This window comes from Epinephelus lanceolatus, chromosome 11 (genome assembly GCF_041903045.1).
Source record: "Epinephelus lanceolatus isolate andai-2023 chromosome 11, ASM4190304v1, whole genome shotgun sequence".
Classification (NCBI taxonomy): domain Eukaryota; kingdom Metazoa; phylum Chordata; class Actinopteri; order Perciformes; family Serranidae; genus Epinephelus; species Epinephelus lanceolatus.
The window spans coordinates 20,727,835-20,752,860 of NC_135744.1; the positions used below are offsets into that span (position 1 = coordinate 20,727,835).

General features: G+C 40.2%; 1 protein-coding gene across 1 annotated transcript in view; it reads right to left on the reverse strand.

The window, feature by feature from the left end:
• kirrel3a (kirre like nephrin family adhesion molecule 3a) overlaps positions 1-25,026 on the reverse strand; it is a 309,684-nt gene that overhangs the window by 98,336 nt on the left and 186,322 nt on the right. Inside the window, exon 4 of the mRNA XM_033645731.2 lies at positions 755-912. Within this exon, the coding sequence (XP_033501622.1) occupies positions 755-912 (158 nt within the window). The remainder of the gene's footprint in view (positions 1-754; positions 913-25,026) is intronic.

The following is a 25,026-nucleotide window of genomic DNA, read 5'->3' on the forward strand; positions in this document are numbered from 1 at the left end:
AATTAATACATACACATGAAAGCACTTAACTCTTTTCCACTGCTGCTAATAGGTGCAGCTAGTGTTGCAATGTTGGTCCATATGGAAATATGTCACTACTGCTTCTGGTGCTTTTAAAAATTGTATGTCCTTTTTTATTGCATCAACTTTGCCTCAAGTTTTAGCACTGAATCAAAAGGTGCAGATCTATGAGTTTTCTAAGACAGTAGGAACCTAAAGGTAAACTTTAAAAAAAGACACTTCCACTGGTCTGACAAAGGCAAGGAAAAAAAGAATAGAATAAAAAAAGTTTAGCAATTGTGAAAGGAAAAATATTGTGCCTGACAAGTCATCACTGGCAAACTGGCTGTACAATTTGGCCCAATCCAATCGCAAACCAAGCCGGCAGATCAAAAGTGAGGCACAACTACTCACCATCACCTGTTACTCACACTTAATCTGTCCAGTACCTTAACAAAAGAGTATACCACTCCAGCTTTTATACATATAGAAGAGATTGCTTTGCGGTAAGTAAATTCTCACATCATGTTGCATGGAAATTCTCATATTTAAAGAGAAAGCGCTGTGAAATTATGTTTGCAGAGATCATTTTATGGATTGAGATCATTGTATTTATGTGAACCCAGCAGCAACATTTGGAACTCAGACCTTAACAGTAGTGTTATACCAGCTAATCCTAAGAACACCCACTGGCGAGAGGCTAGACAGTTTAATTAAAATGATCTAATACATGTGGTAAACTCTCATGCCATACCTTTGAGTACATGGCTCCACTCAGGACTAGACCATTACGGATCCAGATGATGGATGCAGCTGGTTTGGCGTTGTCCGCGTGACAGGTGAGGTTGAGGTGGTCGCCAGCCCGTAAACTCACCACCGGGGCCCCGACAATCACCGGGTCATCAGGAGGAACTGTGGAGGGACGGTTAGATGTTACATCATGGTGAACTGTGTTTAATTGTTCAAACCAAAGCACACATGTTGTAAAACTGATATCAAGACATTCAAACGCCAACAAGTCCACACTAGACGTACCCAGTGAAATATATTCCATTATGATGTGGTACTAAAAGGTAAGATTTGTATCAGTGTTGGCAGGACTCCAGAACAAAACAAAACTAGAGAGGAGTCAGACACAAACCTCTGCCAAGGATGCACAGTTGTCTGAAATATTAAAAGAAAATGGCTTAATTCTTAACCTACATCTGGATTTTGATCTGCAGCAAAACACTGAGCGACTGACGATCACGCTGACTGGCTGATGGTGACCGTGATTTTCAGAGAAAACCTAAATCCTATCTGCAAAAATCAATATTTATGAAGCACTCGCAGTGGATGTATGTTCATAACTTATTTTCTCTCATCCAAATATTTTTGTATCATTAATTCTTCGGGTGACTACTGAAAAAATTGTTTTTCAGGAAAAAAAAGGACTGATAATCTGCTCAGACAGACGTGGGACTTACTAGACTCAGACCGATTTAGAACCAGAGAGTTTTTCAGTACTTTTTTTGATGTACTTCATGACTGAATGGAGTGCAGCTAATCAAAAACTCAACTCAAACCTACATTTCCTGTGAATATCAAAGTTTTTTGTTTTTTTTTTAAGACACTGAAGAATGTAACAAGTAGACCTTGACAGGTTGTGTCTGAGCATCTAAAACTGATGCTTGAAGGGTACCGAGAGCATCGTAGTTTGAACCAGGAGCTTAAAATAAAAGTATAATAACCACCCAACGATGTTTGCCTCTGCACACCAGTCAAGTTTCTCTTACAGTTAACAGCTGTTTGTGAAAACATGGATGCTTCATATACATCTTCCCCTCAGCAGCACAGAAGATCTAAACAATCAGCACAGTTTCAAGGTGGACACCCTCAATTAGTGTCACAAATTCATTATCTGACTAAATGTCTCCCCTTCTGTTCCTGGCTAACACAATATCTCTTTCTTCAAATTTGGCTCAAATGTCTCGTTGATAAGATTTTGGCGGTCTTAAGTCAAAGGTCAAGGTCATTGTTATCTTGCATTTATCTCATTCTCGTAAATGTGATGCATCACGAATGCCTAGAGGGAATTTCTTCAAATTTGGCAAAAACGCTGACTGATTAGACTTTAGTGGTTTAAGGTCAAGGTCAGTGTGACCTCACAAAACACGTTTTTGGCCATAACTCAACAATTCTTAGTCTAATTAGTTGTTGAATAATGGCCTGAAAAGTGTTTTTGCAGAACATTATGATGTCACGGTGACACTGACCTTTGACATTTGGATATAAAATGTCATCATTTTATCATTCTATTGTATTAGACACCTGTATGAATTTTAAGCCTAAGGATTTAGCCTTAGAAATAATCCTTAGGCTAATAATTAGCCGAAGAATTTTTGAGTTATGGCCAAAGACATGTTTTGTGAGGTCACGCTGACCTTGACCTTTAACCACCGAAATCTAATCAGTTCATAATTAAGTCTCACGTTTTTGCCAAATTTGAAGAAATTCCCTCTAGGCATTCGTGATACATCACATTTAGGAGAATGAGGTAAATGCAAGGTAACAATGACCTTTGACCTAAGACTGCCAAAATCTTATCGACGAGACGTTTGTGCCAAATTTGAAGAAAGAGATATTGTGTTCTCAAGAATGGGATGGATGGGTGGAAGGACAGGCAAATGGATGGACAGATGGACAACCGAAAATCATAATGCCTGTGATGTCATCCATTGGTTTATGGACTCCCGTTCTGAGGCCTCATATTTGGATAAGAGGGTGGCGTTGTGGGGGGCCAAGGGGTGGATCTGTTCTGCATTGGTCTGTGGAGTAAGGTTCGCTCACACTCATTTGAAAAATGTGAGCAGTGTTGAAGGTATCTGGACAAGCTGCCCCAGAAAATAACCTCCTTTGCAAATACCAAACAGAACAAAAATATAATAATTCATGAGCCAAACACTTACGGCTTATATAACTGTTCATTGTGTACCCTAAAGCTGAGATCTTTCAAAAATGTTTCCAGCTAGTTGTTCTTAGCACTTCTGCGTTCCCTTGAGGTGTGGATTTGATGGTTTTAGGGTTTCCATAATGAGCTGCAAGTGTGCACGGGGCCTAAAGCTCCGTTTCTTAGTGTAATCTAATTAGCACTTTAGTTAATAATCGTTTACAGCAAAGAGTTTTGTTTTAAGAACGGAACAACTATTTTATTGTCACATTTATCAACTGTGCTGGTAACAGATGTAGGCATGAATATACTCTGTGTCTTTCCTCTGTAGCAGAGTGTGGTCGTCAGTGCCAAGCCTTTTTTTATTTTTTTTTTTACCCCTGTAAATCCTTTAGGCGGGATCAAATGTTCAGTTTGTGCTCGATATCTAAACAGTACTGTGTCCAGCACAATGCGCCGTCTATCATGATGGATCACTTTAAAGAGGCTCTGATACCTTGCCTCTTTGTGCTCGATCTGAATGTACCGAGTGAACTGTGGCTCCAACTGAAAGCTGCCTTTGGAAATCATTTTCATATATTTCTCAGATATCACTTGAATGCTGCAATGAGCAAAAAGCTGTTCCAGTCTGACCTCATTACAAGTACTGAACAATTTTAATCATAGTTTGGCAATATCGCAAGTGGATGTTGTTTTTCAACCGCAGCAGAAAAAAAACACTTTCAATGCAGTAAAAAAAAAAAAAAAAAAAAGGTGATAAAATAGGGTGTAAAAGTACATCAGCTGCATTTGAAAGCATCATATTCTATGGGAAAAATTATGCGAGCAGCTATTAGTGAAGTGCAATTTTTAATTACATTTTGAATTAATATTAAAAGTAAATTAAAAGTTAATTGATTGTGCTCTTCACAAAATCTGTGAATGCTCTGCGAATAGATATTACACCTGAATGATTACATAGAGGCAAAAGCCAAATAGACCTTCAACTCTGACAAACAAGCCAAGAAGCAGGACAGAGCTAATGGCAGAGCAGCAGCGAGACTGCTCAAAGACCCTGATTACGTTCTTGTATGAATGGATCTGATCAGCCTGGATTTTATTCAAACTTGAGTGAATTATTGATTGAGCTCTCAGCTCATTAGATAGCAGATCTGGGGCAAGCCTTAATCAAAGGCAACATGCAGATGGCACATCCTGAGCGCTGAGAAGAAAGCGGGAGAGCACTAGTTCAACACAGCTCCCCTTCTACTCAACATGCACTTCACATGCACATTTCAACGAACCGGATAAAACATGTATCATGTATGTACTTCTCAAATTCCAGCGTAAAATGTACTTGATGCAGCGTGTTCTTTGACTAATATGTTATTCCAGGAAGCGAATGCCCCAAACTCACTTTTCCGTGACGCAGTATAAAAAATGGATTTGTGTTTGTAAACAACTGCTTCCAAATGCGAAGCAAATGATTTGATAAACTGGAGGAATTCGACTGTGTCAGCAGATGTAATTTTAATACTTGTGGATTTTTTTTGTATCCGCTCCCATCTGCTGCCAAAATAATTTACACTGGTCTGAGCAGAAATATGAGGAGTGAGAAGAGAGGCAGGAGCTAAAGAGGAGAAGAGATCTGATTGGTGGGACCTTTCATTAAATACATCATATGAGAAGTGTGGTCAGAGGTGGTCCTGGCTAGTTTTACGCCCTGGGCGAAACATCCCTTCCCCCCCCACCCCCCCCCCCCCCCCCCACCCCCCCACAGAGCACTATGAGCCTCTGCCGTATTCCTGTCTGTGACCCCCGTTAAACCCACAACCACCAGGATTCACCTTTCCTTTCTGCTGCTGGTTTGTTTGTTTTTTGTTTTTTTTTGGAGGGCGCTTGTGCACCCTCACATAGATAGCGCCCTGGGCAGTCGCCCACATTGCCCACAGCAAAAACCGTCCCTGAGTGTGGCTAAATGATTTTCATGATGCTCACAAAAAAAACACGAAAAAAGTCTAATTGTGTTCTCTTATTTGGGACGGAGGTACTGCTGCAACTGATGGGATACACACATTCTGAACACACACAGTGTTACAGTGCTAAGCTTCAATTCCCACATTAGTGACAGAAACATCATTTGCCCACCTCAGAAACATCGCTAAGGTACGACCATTTATAAATTAAAAAGGTGCTAAGAAACTGATTCATGTTGACTTGACTACCATAACACACTTTATACTGGCCTCCCAAAAAACACCACTGAGAGACATCAGCTCATCCAAAACTCTGCAGCTCGGCTATCAACCAGAACCAAGAGGAGAGAGCACATCAGGCCAGTCTGAGCTGCTCTGCACTGACTTCCTGTTACATTTACAATTGTCTGTCTTAAGTTCCTCCTCCTTGTATACAAAGCCCTACATGGGCTGGGACCAAGCTACATTACTAACTCCCTTGTTAACAATTTGCCTCCAAGAACTCTACGATCATCTGCTGCTGGTTTATTTGAGGTTCCCAGCAACAGCCGGAAGAAGATCAGGGATGCGGCCTTTATCAGTGACGTCCCAAATCTACGGAACACACTACCTTTAGATATCAGGGAAGCTAGCTGGCTAAATATCAAAAGGAAGCTAAAAACGTATCCGATCTCCAGGCAATCAAAAAAATCCATAAGAAGAGTAAAGATAAGATACAAACAGGGGTGGGAAAGTATTTAGATCCCTCAATATGTAGCTTTGTCCAGTGGTTCCCTACCTGGGGGTTATCCCCCTTCCTACCTCCACACTGATACTGTCCCTCAAGCAGTCGCCTGGTAGTTCACACCAGAAGTGCATTTCTCGGCGCCAGTCAGCAAGCGACTCTGCTCTTTTCTAATCACATGTAAAGCTTTGTGTCTGTCTGCTTGTGAGTGTGTGTGTGTCTGCTCGTCTCTTTCGCTTTGTGTTGAGACAAAACTGACAAATATGTGGAATAAGTGTGCGTGGGCTGTATATTTTATAATCTATCATAATCAGAGCATTTATACCATGTTTAATATATCCTTTGTGTAATTCATGTTAGATCGTCAGTGTGTTTTTGCCAGATTCGCTCACAGAAAAAAAAGACTTTCGCTGCAGATCATGAGCCAACCGCGAAGCTTAGCAACACGCCACATCCAGTGTGAACAGTCTAACTGGGTAACACAGGCGCTGAAAGGAAGAAGGCAGTGCTCCATGGAAAATCGGTGTATGTGAAGCATTTCACAGTCTGAGGGGTTGTGAGATGATTAATGGGGCAGGAAAGAAGAAAAAAAACTTTTGATACAGACATACATATGTATCTAACTTTTTAAAAAGATTTTTGCTTTTTGAAAAGTGAAAAGTGAAGAAGAGTGCCTTTGTGGAACTGCAAACATCTCTGACATCTGAAACATGACTAGAAATCCCGACTAAACACTGTGGTCATATTGTAGGTCAAAGATTTTTTTAATCTTTGAACAATACGCTGCTGTTTACAAGCCTGATATGAAAAAACTTGATCTAAAAAGTCACTACTAGTTACACCTGTCAGATTAATGTAGTGTAATGAAAAGCACAATATTTCTCACTGACGTGGTAAAAAGTTGCATAAAATGGAAATACTCAAGAGAAGTACAAGCACCTCAAGAATGTAACCCTCCTATCAGCCTCAAATGTGCTAACATCTTTTATCTTTGTGGTCAATTTGATCAGAGCAAAATAAACCTCGAGAAGTTTATGTCTCTTTGTTGAAGACCTACAGTTTCATGCAAAAGTTTGGGCAAAATTTAGTTGGCCAAATTTCGTGCGCTGTGAATAGCTAAGCAAGTAAAAGATGACCTGATTTCCAAGAGGCAAAAAATGGCAAAGATGACACATTTCTTCAAGAGTCTTTCAGTTCTTGTTTGGGGAATTTTCACCCATTCTTCCTTGCAAAACATTCTAGCTCTGTGAGATTCTTGGGCCGTCTTGCATGCACTGCTCTTCTGAGGTCTATCCACAGATTTTCAATGATGTTTGGGTCGGGGGACTGTGAGGGCCATGGGAAAACTTTCAGCTGGCACCTCTTGAGGTAGACCATTGTGGATTTCGAAGTGTGTTTGGGATCATTGTTCTGTTGTAGAAGCCATCCTCTCTTCATCTTCAGCTTTTTTACAGATGCTGGGATGTTTGCTTCCTTTGCTAGAATTTAACCGAATCCATTCTTCCGTCTACTCGTGAAATGTTCCCCGTGCCACTGGCTGCAACACAAGCCCAGAGCATGATCAATCTACCCCGTGTTTAACAGTTGGACAGGTGTTCTTTTCATGAAATTCTGCACCCTTTTTTCTCCAAACATACCATTGCTTATTACATCCAAAAAGTTCTATTTTGACTTCATCAGTCTGCAGGACTTGTTTCCAGAAAACATCTGGCTTGTTTAGAAGTTCCTTTGCAAACTTCTGTTGTTTGTAGTGAGGACACAGAAGGGTTTTCTTCTGATGACTCTTCCATGAAGGTCACATGGCTGCACAGTAGAGCAGTGCACCACCACTCCAGAGTCTGATAAGTCTTCCTGCAGGTCTTTTGCAGCCAAACAGGGTTTTGATTAGCCTTTCTATCAATCCTACAAGCAGCTCTCTTGTATAAGCTTTCTCGGTCCTCCAGTCTTTAACTTGACCTCTACAGTTCTTGTCGACTGCCATTTCTTTGTTACATTACGCACCAAGGAAACCACTTCCTGAGAACACTTTGCTATCGTCTTATTCTCCTGCTTTGTGGGCATCAATTATCTTAGTTTTCAGAGTGCTAGGCAGCTGTTTAGAGGAGCCCATGGCTGCTGGTTGTTGGAACAAGATTTCAGAGTCAGAATATTTATAAAGCTTTTCCTCAATTCTTGCCCAAAATGAAAGTATTTCATCTTTAAGAGCATGCCTTTTGGAGATCAGTTTATCTTCTACTCACTTGACTATTCACAGTGAAAATCAATTTTGACCAGGGGTCCCCAGAGTTTCACATGCCACTGCATATACCCCTTTAGATAAACACAATAAAACACCTGTGAGATATGACAAAAAGTTCCTTCGCGGTCTGCAGGTGCCCCGGGTTTGTCAAATGGAGTCCAGTTGACCAGAAAAATAATAGGAGGATTGGTACAGTACTTGAGTAAATGTGCTTAGTTGCTTTCTACAAACGGACACAAATAAATGACTTCAAACAAGTAAGTGGATTAAAAATGTCTTGATGTTGTTTTTGAAAAGAATCCCTGGGTGCTGGTCTCAGATCAGTAGGTAAGCTGCAGTTTCACCAGACATATATGAAGCTCTCAGGATATGAAGCACTTAGGTGTCTTGTGGCTCAAGTGGTCTGCTGGGTTTGTAAACTGAGCGCATATACTGTGGAGCAGGGCCATTAAAGCTGAACATACACCTACTGTATAATGTCAGTCACTGAGCTGCATGTGTCATTCTCATCTTGTCTGAAGATTAAGCCATGCAACAATATTTATTCCTTATTTGATATGCAATAACTTTCATATCACATGCGGTCTGCTCCTGCACTCTACAACACTGAAACATCAAAGCCTAGTTCTGCTGCTGATTGTTTGGTTATTAAAAATCTTATTGGATTTTTTTCCTCCTAACTACATATGAAATAATACAGCAAAAATCAGTCCAGTCTCCACATCTTTTGTATCCACCAGATGAGACTGACAAATGTTTAAATTCATATTTTTGGCCAACAGCACTTTATTACTTTTACTACGTTCACCTTAGATCACCTTCGAGACAAGGGTGACCAAGAGTCTGCAGTCATGAATGATTAGATGTTACGCAAACACACAGCCACAAAGAGACCTTTCACAAGCCCTACCCCTCCAAAAAACTTTTGAAATATAATTGAGTTCCCCTTCATCATCCTCCCCATCCTGCCCACACTAATGCACTTGCTCTGTTTGTATGGGATTTCGAAACTGAAAAAATGAAACGCTTTGAAACTCTGGGTTGAAACTCTGTTTGAAAGCTTGAAATCCAAAAGGAATCCAAAAAAAAAACAGTTTTGCAAGATTGAAATGAAGTTTTAAAGGCTTGCGTAATATTTTCATAGGATGAAAAATAGTTCTGCAAAGATTTTTTGTATTTGTGTTTTCATTCTTCACAACTGCGGCTCCATTTACTGTACAGTGAACACATTTTCAGGGTTTCAGAATTTGTTCTCTCGGTGTATTTAGTTTGTTTGCCAAATTTGAAACCTTGTAAATGGTAATCTGAAAACTGGTGGGAGAAAAAAAAAAAGTTTTCAAAAGTTTTTATGTTGGGAAAAAAATTTGAAATGTTGAAACTTGAGTTTAGGTAGGGCAAATCTTTATTTTGAAAATTTGTGGATTTACATTTGCACTTGTACAACAGACTCTTCTTTTAGAGCTGAGTTTACACACTTTTCCGAGATTTTTCAGTAACAAGGTTGCAAGTCACATGAATTTGGACAGCATTGCCTTGCAGCTCTCGTCTGAAATTTTGAAACTCCAAAACAGACAGTCTGGGGAAAAAGCAAGCTAAGATCCTGAAGGAAGAGACATTTTAACACTAAGAACCATTCCAGAGTCAGTTTTAGAGGCTCAGGGACAGTGTGTCAATTTCCACTTGTTACATGCATTTCAAAAAAGATTGTGGTTAGGTTTCGAAAAAAGAATGTGAGGATTTGCCTTAAAATAAGTGTGTTTGTTACTAACTTAACTTAAGCCTAGTTCACATTACACGATATTCACCGCGATTTTGACGTCACAGAGGATCTTGAGGTCCACCTTGGGTCAGAGGTGAGTCAGCAGATAGTCTTCTGAGTGCTCGACGAGTCCTCATGTGTGAACAAGCCTATGAGCAAGTCGCCCCCTCGTCTGTGACTGAGACTGGATATCTGGCATGCTAGAAAACTGGAGAAGTGTGACATGACTGACAAAGAGCATCAGCCAATGAGAAGCAGGATACGTCCCACGTCAGCATGCAGGAGGACAGAAGAAATGTGAGGAGGAGAAGCCGCAGGGTTGCCAGGTCCGCTTATTAGCTGCGACTTTGGGCTTGTTACTAAAGTGGAGTTGCTTATTTGAGCTTGCTCTCTAAACATCACCTTCCTCTATATATACAGTATCCTTCTCATAAGTTATTTAAACTCATGATAGTATGTCGGACTGCAGTCGCTTCTTTTGGGCTTGTTTCCATAGCCCTGGTTGCTTGTTTCTCTCCCAAGATCTGGCAACACTGACAAGCCGGCCGGCAAGCAACAACAACAATGGCAGCGTCCACAGGATCACGGGGAGCGCGTCGTGTTTGAACCCAGGATAATAAAGAATATCCATGCCTTTACGATGTGTCGTCTCCAAGTTTGGTGACATCACCACATTAATTGGGGCTCTGTCGGTGAGGGCTTGGTGGAGAAATCTTGTGGTGTGCACACACAAGTCGTGACGCAGTTGGTGAGACTCCCGCTGACAGAAACACACGTCGCCAGGTATGAACACTCAAAAGATTATGATAATCTCCGCAACACAAAATCAGGGTGAAAATCGTGTAATGTGAACTAGGCTTTAATGTCACGTGACATACATTGTGTTTGCTACTAGGGCTCAACCAAATGTTAGTCGATCAGAAAGGTCATTAGTCTGCAAGATTTCATTGGTTGCTTAGTTGCAGAAAAAAAAAAGTGTAACTCTGTCAGGAGCTGCGCCTTGTCAAAAATAAATCAAAACCTATATGACTGGACCATGTGGGAATTTCATTTGAAAGGACAAACACTGTAAAGAGGCCATGTTGTGTCTGATGCTCAGCGGTCAGATAGGAGTCACATTACAAACCAATCACAGCCGACAGATATCTTTCCCTTCTTCTGCAAATATTCTATCCCCCGTCCTGCCTGCTCTATGTAGACTGTCTCGCTCTTTATATATCGGCTGTTGCTTGAAGCATCAACTACGCTACCACTAACGGGTGCATCTGTATCTGACGCTGAGGGCCACTGATCCGGTGGTGGTATTTGACGATTTGGGAGTGAGACCAGGTTGGGAATTTGTTCTTAAACTATTGTTATTTCTCTACCAAAGTACAATCCAATCACATATTCACTAGGTTAGGTGGGATTGACAGTCAGCTTTGCCACTGACTGATACACACAGGATACACAAACACCAACTGCAGATTTCAACATAAGCACACCACTTTTCAGATCATCATACAAGATTTCCAACCTGGAAAACAAACTAAACACACACAGGGAGAACTGTGTAAAATCTGAAACTTAAAAAAAAAATGTGTTGGAGAAAACTTGTAAAAAAGTGTTACAGTTTTAAAGAAGAAAAACTCAAATACAAAATAATATTTGTTGGGATTTAAAAAAAATTCAGCCTATCACAACATTATGCAAGCCTTAAGAACTTAGTTTTAATCTTGCAAAACTGTTTTATATTAGATTTTAAACCTTCCAACACTGAGTTTCAACCTTTTGAACCTTTTTTTCATATTCATCACATAATTTTGAAGGATGTCCATTGCAGCAATCACACAGAGTTCACACACTCACAATATGCTCTTATTCACATCACAAGTGCTGTGAGGGGAAAAAAGGCTCATGCATCTGAATGCTCACTCTAGGACCTGACCCATATGACATTTCACTCTTATAAAACTGTAACTACCATCCTTATTCTGTGGTTGATGAATAGCCACCACTGCATTCTGTTAACTTCCCTGCAGAGTGAATGTACAATGCATAAGTGGAACTCACAGAAGGCAGAGCAAATGTCATAGATAAGAATAAGCACTCAGTAGGAATATTCATAGATTCACAAAAAGCCTTTGACACAATCACAAAATATTCCATAGAAAAATTTGGCATATGGGAAAGATACCAATGAATTTATGAAAAAAGTTATCTAAAAACCAGGCAGCAATTTGTTCAGATGGGTGAATATAAACCATCATGCCACAACATTACTTGTGGTGTACCCCAGGGGTCAGCATTGGGACCAAAAATATTTCTTTTATATACCAATTTGTTGTATTTGCAGATGATACCAACATTTTATACTCTGGTGAGGATTTACAGCTGCTGTTGATGGAGATAACGACAGAAATCAAATTGAAAAGATGGTTTTACAAAAACAACCTGTCACTAAATTTGACAAAGACCAAAATGATGTTATTTGGAAATTGCAAAATTGATATGCAAATGCAAATTCAGATAGATAATATTGATATAGAAAAAGTGTGTCAGAATAAATCTCCAGGAGCTATACTGGATCATAAAATCAGCTGGAAACCTCAAATAAATCACATTCATATTCAAAGCTGGAAAGGAGAACTGCAGTTATGGGAAAATCAAGACACATACTGGACCTTAAATCACTTTACATCATCTACTGCTCACTCATTTTACTGTTCTTAATTACTGTGCCAAGGTCTGGGCCAACACCCATAAAACTATTTTATATACATTGCACATATTACAAAAAAGCCATTAGGATTGTAAATGTCAAAAATAGGTGGCACACAAACACACTGTTTTTAAAGTGTCATGCGTTGAATTTAAAACAGCACAAACAATGTACAAAGCAAGAAATAATCTACTTCCAGGCAATATTATTTTCTTATGTGAAATCTAAAAAAACACTGCATAATAAACATTCAAGTAGCTAACGTTAGCTTACAATTAGGCTAACCTTGTTTGGGATGGGTGCAGTGGTAAGCTAGCTAGCTAGCTAGCTATAGCATATAGCATATAGCATATTCCCTGGGGATTTTGAGGGCTGCAACATTTTCTGTCCACTTCTTTTTCTTTTTGAAGCGAACACTCTTGCAAAATCTTATTTTGGGACTAAAACGTCTCTGACTCATGACATATTGTCTTCAGAATTGAGAGGGTGTCAGACTTAAGTCTTTTGGAAGTATTTTCAAAGTATTGTCGTGTATGATAGACATTAATCACTTATGATGCATCATAGATTATTTTAAATACATGAAAATGCATCACACTTTACTCAGCACCAGCAATGCAACATTATGATCAGCCATGCATTATTATTAGATACATCAGTATGTACTTCACTTTACTTAACACATACAATTATATCCTATGATACTACATGGACTTTTATAGCATACTATGAGTCCTTATGACAATTGATTGTTGTAAAGGTAAGTATAGATAATCATAATGCATCATAAGCCCCATCAATCAACCTCTAGTTTATAACTAGTCAAGAACATCCATAAGACACTTATAATCCATTATAAGCGTCATCTATAATGTTTAAGGACTGCTGACATATTGCATCAGGAAGCATTGTATGTGTTTATGAGTATAGTCATACAGTAGAGCATTATAAATACTTTATAATTCACCATGAATGGCCTTATAATGCATTATAGATGTGGTCTTAATATAAAGTGTTACCATAATAAGTTTGGAATAGTTATTGACAATTTCATTTGTAAACGAGAGATGAATAGTTAGAAAGGGATAGGATTAGATAAGTGTACACTTTTTCCTACTCCTTTTAAAGCATGTCTGTTGAAGTTTTGCTTTGTTTTTATTTTTTTGTTTTGTTTGAAATAAATAAATAAATTCATAATATTTTTCTCCCTTAACAGGTTTCCTTGATCTTTTCGTACTGTGGGTCATTGGTTATTTACTTTTTGCCATTTGGAGTAAAGTTGTGATAGGAAAATTATGCTCTTTTCAAAAACATAATTTCTTTCAGTGCTTCAGCCATCTGTAATGTTTGCTTCTTTGAAACGTATTTCAAGAATGTTACAATAGTTGACCTTGCTTGTTGTGTGAAATCTTTCTAGATCAATGGAAACTTTTCTAAAGAAAGCTTAACAAAGTTCTCTGAAGAAACAACTACACTTATACATTTGTAACATAAGGTGAAGATGGACACAAACTATCTTAAGTCAACATCTAAGACTTTTTTGGTATAGTTTTTCTCTGCTGCAGAAAATGAAACACTACCAATTAGAAAAACAAAGACAAACAAAGAAAGTCAATTTTGAAAGCACTGATTCTGAAAAAGGAAACAAACAATGATGATCAACTAACATGAGCAATCATGCACAGTGCTCATTTATACCGGGGGTTTAAACAAACCTATAGATTTATAAATAGGACTACACATATTTTTACACCCCTGGTACTGTGTAATAAATGGACTGCATTGTTCCGCTACCTTGCCTTCACTTCTCTCTGTTTGTCTTGTGCTCTGCTGCTTTAGTGACCCAATTTTCTCCTTGGGTTCATTTCGATTTCATGTAATCCAAATTAAGACAATGGAAATTTTGATCTAGGACACGTAGATGTAGGCCTAGTAATTGCATGGGTATTGCATGGGCTGTGTTGTATTGTGGCAATGCCCTCTTCAGTGAGACATGTGCAAAATGTCAAAAGGTTGTAATCACATGTGTCAGTGATGATACCTCATAGGCTTTTGTCCAATATGTTAAAGGTATAAACCGTGAATTGGCATAACAGGGCTGCAACCAGTGCAGGCAAATGCTAAGGGTGTTGTCATCCATACGGGGAGCCACAAATGGGGGAAGAAACCTCTTACTTGCTCTCTGGGGGAGACAGGCAAGTTATCTGTTGTCACGTGAACCCAGAATGCTGTATCATGTCAAAATGACAAAAGCTCTCTGGTGCCCATTCGGCTACCACTACACTACCGAAAGGAGTAGATGTGGAGAGAAAGAACATGGAAAAAATATATCAAAAATAACAAATACATGGTGAAATCGGCAGGAGGAGAGCTAGCTATCATTACCTCTAAGCAGCCAGTGGCCACAACAAACAGCTCACAGAGGTTGCACTTATTCACACTGTGTAGCGTTCAAGCTCTATTCAGTAAAAATTATTATTGGGTGAAGGTAAATTGTAACATTCTCACGATGTGTTCAATGTAATCTTGTAAAATGTAGCTTTTGGCGAGACACTTGAATAAATCCAACTGTTTGAAGGAAAAATGTCTTGATGTTTTCGAAGCACTTTAAAATAGATATTATAGAGGGAATTATGATGTATCATAGTGTGGTGTAGATTTATATGTTTCCCAGGCACAAAAGAAGAATAAATAACAACAAAAAAAGTTAATCAGTTCCGGCTATTGGTGAAATTGTTATTTTAAATACTGACAACAGTATCGGCCCAGAATTTCAAAATTGGTGTATCCCCAGTTCAATTAGAAACTTAATTTGTATGTCTTATTGTTATGTTACAATGTTATATATTATTTTATTGTTTATTCTTCTGAACAAGTTAATTTGTAATTGTTTATTTATTTTTTTTTCTTATCTTATAGGGGTCACCTAGGGAAGTTGTTCCTAACTGGTGCAGCCATGGGGTCCAGATTTCTCCTTAGTCATTAGTTCAAGTTCTATGCAGTTTTATAGTCAGTGTCTTACCTGTGTTTGGCCATGTTGTCGAGCTAGTTGGCTGTCTCTGTTACATAGCTGTTTATTTTTCACTTGCTTTACAGCAGGAAGCTCTGTGCTGAAAGTTTCTGTACTTAAAAATTAGTAAGTCACCTGTGGTCCATTCAGAATGGACCTGCGATTAGAATGGACTGATGTTTTCCCACCAGTTGGGAAGCATTGGCCTTGGGCACAGAATGTGGGAGGACCACTACTGGCTGCAAGGAATAATTATTTTCATTGTTGATTACTCTGTTGGTTGTTTTCTCGATTTTTTTTCTCAATTAGTTGTTCTCCACAATTTCAGAAAATGGTGAAAAATGTCGATCAGTGTTTTCCAGAGCCCAAGATGATGTCCCCAGATGTCTGGTTTTGTTCACAACTCAGACACATTCAGTTTACTGCTTTTGAAATTACTGAAACCAAATAACTGATGTAGTTAGCACTATCTGTTGACAAATTGTTCCTAAAGAATTTGAGGTTGCTCAGATTCAGTCTGACTGTCTGAATCAATAATTATCCTGAGGTACTGTAGATCTGAGACTATTTGAAGCTTAATAAAGATGTCACAGTGGTGTGCTTCTTTCCTCCTGATTGAAAAAATACATAAATGCAGAATTCCTAATTTTTTAAATGAGACAGGACCGAGGGAGCCAGTCACTAGACATTGCTGCCATTAACATATGTGCCACCTGCTGTTTCCCTGCTTCAGGCAGGTAAAGTAACAGCAGAGCAGCAGGATGAGAGGCAAGATCATTAAATGCAATGATGGGTTCTGTAATTTGACATAACTGCATCCAAAGTGTGACTGCAACTGAAGCTAACATAAAGCAACTTACAGAAGCTTTCACAAGTTTGTTTCCACCGTTGAACATATGACACATTTCTGCTACGAGGAAAACACTGTGCTCTGGCTGTCTGTCCTTTCAGTGGTATTTTTGTGTTTTATAATCTCCTCCTGTATGAACATATGGACATAATTCTATGGAGCAAGTGTTCTGCAACTCTTCTACAGTACGTTCATGATCCTTGATTCAGTCCCATTGGCCAGCAGCAGCTGCACCACAAGCACGTGTTAGTTCATTAGTCGAAGTATCTACTGAAGAAAAACAAAAGATCCTGCATTTTTGTAATGAGGTTTTTGAAGTGGGCAACACTGTAAGACCTCAAAAAGAGGACACCTGCTGGTTACCCCATTTAAAATCGTAAAGGTATAATTCAAAAGTTGTGAAATTCGGTTAGTGTCCACTGGCCATGACTAATCTCTGCAGCCTTGATGAGTCCCAGTCTGCTCTTCTGAAGGGAACCATCAGAGCTTTGAGAGCAAAAAAGCAAAAGAGCAATGTCCATCATCCTTCAGCCTTGCCATGAATGTACTGTTCATATATTTTTGTCCCAGATCAAATGATTCAAACGCAGTTGAGAGTATTAATTGTAAGAGCAGATTGTTGCCTCAAGATGTTGACATACAGTACAGGCCAAAAGTTTGGACACACCTTCTCATTCAATGCGTTTTCTTTATTTTCATGACTATTTACATTGTAGATTCTCACTGAAGGCATCAAAACTATGAATGAACACATGTGGAGTTATGTACTTAACAAAAAAAGGTGAAATAACTGAAAACATGTTTTATATTCTAGTTTCTTCAAAATAGCCACCCTTTGCTCTGATTACTGCTTTGCACACTCTTGGCATTCTCTCCATGAGCTTCAAGAGGTAGTCACCTGAAATGGTTTCCACTTCACAGGTGTGCCTTATCAGGGTTAATTAGTGGAATTTCTTGCTTTATCAATGGGGTTGGGACCATCAGTTGTGTTGTGCAGAAGTCAGGTTAATACACAGCCGACAGCCCTATTGGACAACTGTTAAAATTCATATTATGGCAAGAACCAATCAGCTAACTAAAGAAAAACGAGTGGCCATCATTACTTTAAGAAATGAAGGTCAGTCAGTCCGGAAAATTGCAAAAACTTTAAATGTGTCCCCAAGTGGAGTCGCAAAAACCATCAAGCGCTACAAGGAAACTGGCACACATGAGGACCGACCCAGGAAAGGAAGACCAAGAGTCACCTCTGCTTCTAAGGATAAGTTCATCCGAGTCACCAGCCTCAGAAATGGCAAGTTAACAGCAGCTCAGATCAGAGACCAGATGAATGCCACACAGAGTTCTAGCAGCAGACCCATCTCTAGAACAACTGTTAAGAGGAGACTGCGCGAATCAGGCCTTCATGGTCAAATAGCTGCTAGGAAACCACTGCTAAGGAGAGGCAACAAGCAGAAGAGATTTGTTTGGGCCAAGAAACACAAGGAATGGACATTAGACCAGTGGAAATCTGTGCTTTGGTCTGATGAGTCCAAATTTGAGATCTTTGGTTCCAACCGCCGTGTCTTTGTGAGACGCAGAAAAGGTGAACGGATGGATTCCACATGCCTGGTTCCCACTGTGAAGCATGGAGGAGGAGGTGTGATGGTGTGGGGGTGTTTTGCTGGTGACACTGTTGGGGATTTATTCAAAATTGAAGGCACACTGAACCAGCATGGCTACCACAGCATCCTGCAGCGACATGCCATCCCATCCGGTTTGCGTTTAGTTGGACCATCATTTATTTTTCAACAGGACAATGACCCCAAACACACCTCCAGGCTGTGTAAGGGCTATTTGACCAAGAAGGAGAGTGATGGAGTGCTGCGGCAGATGACCTGGCCTCCACAGTCACCGGACCTGAACCCAATCGAGATGGTTTGGGGTGAGCTGGACCGCAGAGTGAAGGCAAAGGGGCCAACAAGTGCTAAACACCTCTGGGAACTCCTTCAAGACTGTTGGAAAACCATTTCAGGTGACTACCTCTTGAAGCTCATGGAGAGAATGCCAAGAGTGTGCAAAGCAGTAATCAGAGCAAAGGGTGGCTATTTTGAAGAAACTAGAATATAAAACATGTTTTCAGTTATTTCACCTTTTTTTGTTAAGTACATAACTCCACATGTGTTCATTCATAGTTTTGATGCCTTCAGTGAGAATCTACAATGTAAATAGTCATGAAAATAAAGAAAACGCATTGAATGAGAAGGTGTGTCCAAACTTTTGGCCTGTACTGTATACATTCATGGTTACAAAAAAGGTTATGAGTATCTGTGCTGTTGCCTCAATAGGCAATACAGTGTTTTATCCCACCACTGGAAATGTATGTGTTCAGAGCCGTCAATGTGATGCAGAAGTATTGAAGAAGTGAAATTGGTATAACTTAAGAAAAATGTCCCACTTTACCTGATGTTCCACATTACCTGACTTTACCCTATTTGTTGTTCCTATTATTTATTTACAGCCTAGTTCCTCACTATGGAAAGCAAAGTAGAAAAACAACACAGTCAACATGCCAAGAAAAATACAGAGGTATGGCTGCCCCGGATAAAGGGTCGTACCAACCCGGTCTCACTCTGAAATTGTCGAAATCCGGTGCTTGAGCAGGGATTTTTGGCATCAGACACTGACGGAAAAAGCCGTCCTTTAACGTCAGCATGATATGAGACTGCTCGGAGACGTCAGGGGGAAATGTGGAGGGACAAGAACTAAGGCAGCAAAAGTCAGAGAACAACAATTTTTGCCTGGTAGAGTGGCAAAGCCAAACCCTGTTCCTTTTTCCTAAACCTAACCATGTGCGTTAGTTGTTGAAGGGGAAAAAAAAAAAAAAACGTCAATTTGCTGTGTTGTACAGATGTAGTACATTTATTTCGAGAGACTTTATGTAAACTGTAAATTTCCTGTGAAAAACAGATGTGTATTTGAAAGAAGACAATGCATGTAATAGCCAGACCTTGACACTTCGTCCCAGTACATCAACGCACCCAGGGTACCTTTCACGTGGTATCTGGACATGGACAGTCCATGATCAAAAACTGTGACAAAATGTGACAAGGTCGGAGTGAGAATATTTTGGACACACACATGCTGCATCTTTAACCACCTGGAAAACGCAAGGTCGGGTGCTGGGTGCTAATCTCTCTACCCTGGAAATCCAGAGTTCTCGCGAGAGCACAATTTGAATTTGCTCAGCGAGTCACTCTGGCAATCAGTAATGGTGCTCATTACCCATGCCATTGGAGCCGAGCTGCACCAATCACATCGGTGTATCTGATAAAGGTGGGCCAGAGGTGAGCTAAACAGATGACGACAGCGCTGCGACAACGAAGTCCGGAATCAGTCAGTAAACATTGCAAGATGGCTACGGATGAACACCAGTTGTTTGAAACAGCTTTGGCCGCTACAATGAATGAGTTAGACTTGGCTTTTTCTCTAAAAGAGGAACAGAAGACAGCGCTCAAAGCTTTCCTTTGCAAAAAGGACGTTTTTTCCATTTTGCCGACCATATACAGCAAGAGTCTACCAGTTAGCTCCGCTAGTAGCTAAGCGTATACGTCACCCCGTGTATTGTTCTGATTGGTCGTAGTGTTATCCAATTGCGTGCAGTGATATTTTAAAATGCATGCTTGGTGCCGCCCCTCGAGTTGGGTCATTTTCATTACTCATGGCCAGACCCTAAATCTTTCTAGATTTGGGTCTGGATTTCCAGGCTACCAGCTCTCAAGGGTGCAGAGACAGGTTGCATCTGAAGTTGCTAAGCAACCATAACAAGCACCATATCTTAGCCTGCTTATGTTAAATACTGAATGCAGAACTGATCAGGTGCTGTTTGTTAAGTGTCTAGGCCTAACATATTGTCCGAAATGTACAGCTCTGGGTAGCCCTGCACTAAAATGATCGACTTCTTCTCCATATATATCACAGACTGATATTTACATAAGAAAGTAAAGATGTCTGTTGGCTGTGATTGGTTGTTCCTCATCATATGATATGCGGTGTGCGCTGCTGTGTTCCCAAAGTTGAGCTTTGTTTACGTTCAGGCGCAGCTGTCGCCTCCTGAAAAATAGGCATTCCGGAATGCTTGCGTGCTGCTCTGGCATTGCTCTGGCGTTTGAGTGTGCCTACTGTGCGTTTACAAGTCCAGCGTTGCCAGTCTCATAATCTGCTTCGAGGACATAAAGAACTGGATGGCACAAAACTTCCTTCAGCTGAATGAGGGCAAATCAGAAGTTGTCCTCTTTGACTCCATCAAAAGGATTTCTGACAAGCTCAGCAAACCCCATGTCAAAAATCTTGGCGTGATATTTAATTCCGCCTCTAAGTTTGACAAGTAAATTAATGCAGTAGTAAAAGCCATTTATCTCCCTCAAAGATCTGGAGATTGTCACCTACACTCTCATCTCCTCCTGTTTGGACTACTGTAAGATTTGGGGTTTAAAAATTCAACTCTGATATATATCCTGCTTGACTGAAATATCAATTGCCAATGCCCCATTGTTCATAGATACCAAATGGTGTCCTTTGTAAGGACCTAGCAGAAGATTAGCCACACCAACACAGTTAGCACTGGGGGGAAAAGTAAGCTGGTATTGTCAACTACCCCTAACCTCTAAAAAATTTCGAGGGAGACTGGACAGCAACTGCCTGCCAAGACCCACGTAGATCACCCTGTCACATTCTCAGGCCATCAAATATCAATGCTTTGCCATGCTCCTTGTTAGCGACCCTTCAGACCCTCTCAGCATCCTCTAAAAAGCAACTAGCGACAAATTTAATAACTAATTCAGACCATCAGGGAAAAAGTTGTAATGCATTCCCATGCACGCTGCTCATAGTAATCACAGTGATTACCTCTTCTGCCATCAGTACGGCGTCTCTCCTGTCCTCTGTCTCTTCTCTTGTGCTGCGCACACAGTGTTGGGGGAGGCAGGGGGACGCCGTTTGCCACAGTAGTGGGCGTTAACAGCCTTTACACACCTTCACATTCTTGTAAACAGATACTGATTAATAGTTTTGTATAAAGAAATAGATAAACAAATACATAGTTTTGGATAGATTATAAAAAGCTGACTCTCTGTAATAGGCCTACATACACAGTACAGGATTTTTCTCTGATTCTTCTCTGATACGCAAATAATTTATTTGCGCATATAGGTCTGTGGCACCTGTTTTGGTTTTCCTTCTCAGATAAAGTGGGATTTTTTCAGTTGGATTTTATTTGTAAGAATAAAAACAGCTCTGTCGGTAACCTGAAGCACTTTTTTATTTTGAGATTTGTGAGTGAGTGAGAGTGAGAGAAGGTCCTGTAACCTGCAGACACCCCGTCAGTGTATGTAGTTGTATCTTAAATTTCTAGATTATTATGGTTAAAGGTTTTGTAAACATTAAAAAAAATTATTCTGTTTCACTTCTGCCATTGAAATAAATGATTTGCCATACATGGTGTCAAGTGTTTCTCATTTACTCTTATGCCATACAGCTGTTTAAAACTTGAATGCACATGTTCACGGATGCATGAAGCTGGGGGCAGGAGAGAATAACATGAAGTAATGATGGTTGGAGTAGTAGTACCAGCAAGACCTTCAATTTACTTAATTCAGTTACCTTACTTACAAAATAACTCGGGATGCATGATATATATTGGGCTGATAAATTATCAGCTGATAATGGGACATTTTTATAAATATGCATCATTCCAAAAATCAAAATTAATAGCTGAAATAGTGCCGATAATACTAAGCGAGACTGCTTTCATTGACTTAACAAGGGCAGCATGGGCAGTGGGTGGCAGTACATGTACCTTTAAAACTTTGTTTGCGAACCGCCAACAAACACAGAGAAGAAAAACAACAACTGCAGCACGCTGTCTAGAGGGCAAAACATGTAGGTTTGGAAGAGTCAGAACTGTTTTATGTTTTTTGTTGTGTTGGCAATAGTGATACAGTTTGATTTGGTTCAGTCAGAGCTATGGAATATTGAATATCCATATTTTCTCACTACATCATAGCCATTCTTACCCTCAGGTGTACATAAACTAAAGGTTATACACTTCTGTTTAAAATACAAAAATGTGTAATTATCAGTTATCATATCGGTAAAAAAAAATCCATATCAGATCCCTATGGACCAATAAAACTGATTCTGATAAGGTAAGATTTAAAATTCCAGAAGACAGTAATGCGGAGGGTCATGTTAATGGTTGTGGTGCTGAACTGAGAGCTTGCCACAGTACAAAAGTGAGGAGGAGGAGATGGTTAAATGACCTTTTGAGAGGTTAAATCTTTTGGTCAGAGTAGCAAAAAAAGATTGTGCTCATTGTAAGTCTGTTCATATAACCCTGAAAACTTTTTCGTCTCTGTAAACTTCTACTGTGCTTAAACAACAACCTCACCATCGCAGAACAAAGCCAAGCTCTGCTCCTCTCAGCATTAGATGAGGCTGTCTCGCATTCCCTACAATGACGAGAGCCCGTCTTCAATGCCAGGTTGCAGCAAAACAACTACAAAAAAAGCAGTGCTTCAGAGGCACACTTACTCTTTATGCTCTGCTTTAACTCAACATAACAAATGGCACCGCAACTGCAAAAGTACAAATATAAAGTATAAACAGAGCCGTGTGGTGGTGGTAACAGTTCTATCACCAACCATAAAAACAGCAGGCAACCTGACCCTCTGTGTAAAAGACCTCACTCAGCCTTTAAACAGATGGCCCGCTGATTTCAATACAGTACAAACCACACTGTTGCTGTGCTTTAAAGACAGAAAATCATGTCAACCCAAATTAGATAGCAAACACCTTGAAATAAATCAGAGTTTTTGACATACTGGTAATGAGATGGTTAATACGCTCATAAGCTGAGTCAACAATTCCTGTGTCCCACGCAACAAATGAATACAAAACATTGCATGAACGCAATTAAATGTGGCAACTTCGTTGCACAGTGCCCTGTTGTACCCCCAGATACATTTCTAACTGAACTCTTTCTGCCCTCTTCACTTATTGCAAACCCAGCTGAGGTGAGAAGAATTATACAATGAACCCACACAGTTCAGTCCCAGTCAATCGGGGCCTTGTCTGCTTTGTGTGAGTTTATAAAGACAAGCTAAAGAGACTGCAATTGAAAGGAAAAACTTGACTATATCTTTCTTATTGGCCTTGAGAAAGCTGCCTTATATAAGAATTAAAGCCTATAGTCAACACTTACAATGCAATTAAGTGGATGCAAACCGAGTCTAGGCCATAAACACCGATCAGCCAAACCACTAAAACCATTGATGAAGTGGGGCGTCGGTGGCTTAGTGGATAGAGCAGGCGCCCCATGTACAAGGCTGTTGCCGCAGTGGGCTGGGTTCGAGTCCAGCCTGTGGCCCCTTGCTGCATTTCATCCCCCCCTCTCTCTCCCCCCTTCACACTTGGCTGTCCTATCAATTAAAGGCAAAATGCCCAAAAACATATCTTAAAAAAAAACAAAAAAACACACAGATGAAGTGAATAACTTTGATTATTTTGTTCCAATGCATTGTTCTGTTGGAAACCTTTGGTTCTGGCATTCATGTGGATACCACCTGACATGTTCCACACACTCAAACACCGTTGCAGACCAAGTACGCCCCCTCATGGCAACAGTACTCCCCAATGGCAGTGGCCCCCCAGCAGAAAAAAGCAGCATGCCACACTGCATAAACTGTTTAGAAATGGCCTGTGGAGCATGACAAAAAGCTCAAGGTTTCGACCTGGCTTCTAAATTCCCCAGGTCCCAATCTGTTCAAGGATTCTTGTGATGTACCGGTACCCCAGATGTACCCCTAATCCAAGGTGGGGCCTCCTTGAATCGGGCTTTGCTCTGACCTGTCGAGGCATGGACACAGGATCTCTGGGTGTCCTGCGGTGTCTGGCACCAGTGCATTGGCGGCAGATCCATTTAGTCCAGTGAGTTGTGAGGTGGAGTCACGGCACGTGCCACAGATGCTCATTCAGATTGAGATCTTGGGAATTTGGACACGAGGTTGACACTTTGAGGTCTCTGTCACGTTCCTTGGGTCATTCCTGAGCGATGTCTGCAGTGTGGCATGGTGCATTATCCTGCTGGGGGGCCACTGCCACTGGGGAGTACTGTTGCCATGAGGGGGCGTACTTGGTCTGCAACAGTGTTTGAGTGGGTGGAACATGACAGGTGGTATCCACATGAATGCCAGAACCAAAGGTTTCCCAGCAGAACAATGCATTGGAACAAAATGATCAAAGTTTTTCACTTCACCTGTCACTGGTTTTAGCGTTTTGGCTGATCGGTGTATAAACTCTCCAAGTCATAACCTGAGATCCTCAAGCCTGTCCTTTTGCCATCCAGGCCCCGAGATTAGGCTGGCTAGCACATTACCCGTTTTTTAATCATTGCTTAAAACATATTTTTATAGGAAAGTTTTCCCTTTTAATGCCTGATTTGTACTTTTTAATTTGTAACTTTTGTGTTTTATTTTCTTTTGTTGTATTTTTTGCCTCTGTACACACTATTTTTCTCAGCTCTGAACATTTTTTTTTTAAATCGAATTGTTTCATTGTCTTGTTTTCATACACTCCATGAAGCACTTTGTAACCTTGTTTAGATAAGTGCTATACAAATAAAATTATTATTATCATTTTTATTATAAATTAGAGGGAGAGTAGTGAGGCTTATGCCAAAAAAACATTTGCTGATGGCGCCCGAGGAGTTCCACATGGAAGATCCCTGCTGAGACCCTTCCAGGTCCTTAGTTGAAGTAAGATCCCCTGTGATGAAGTGAATGCGGGCTGAGTCATTATACCTTGTGATAAACCAGTTGTAACAGT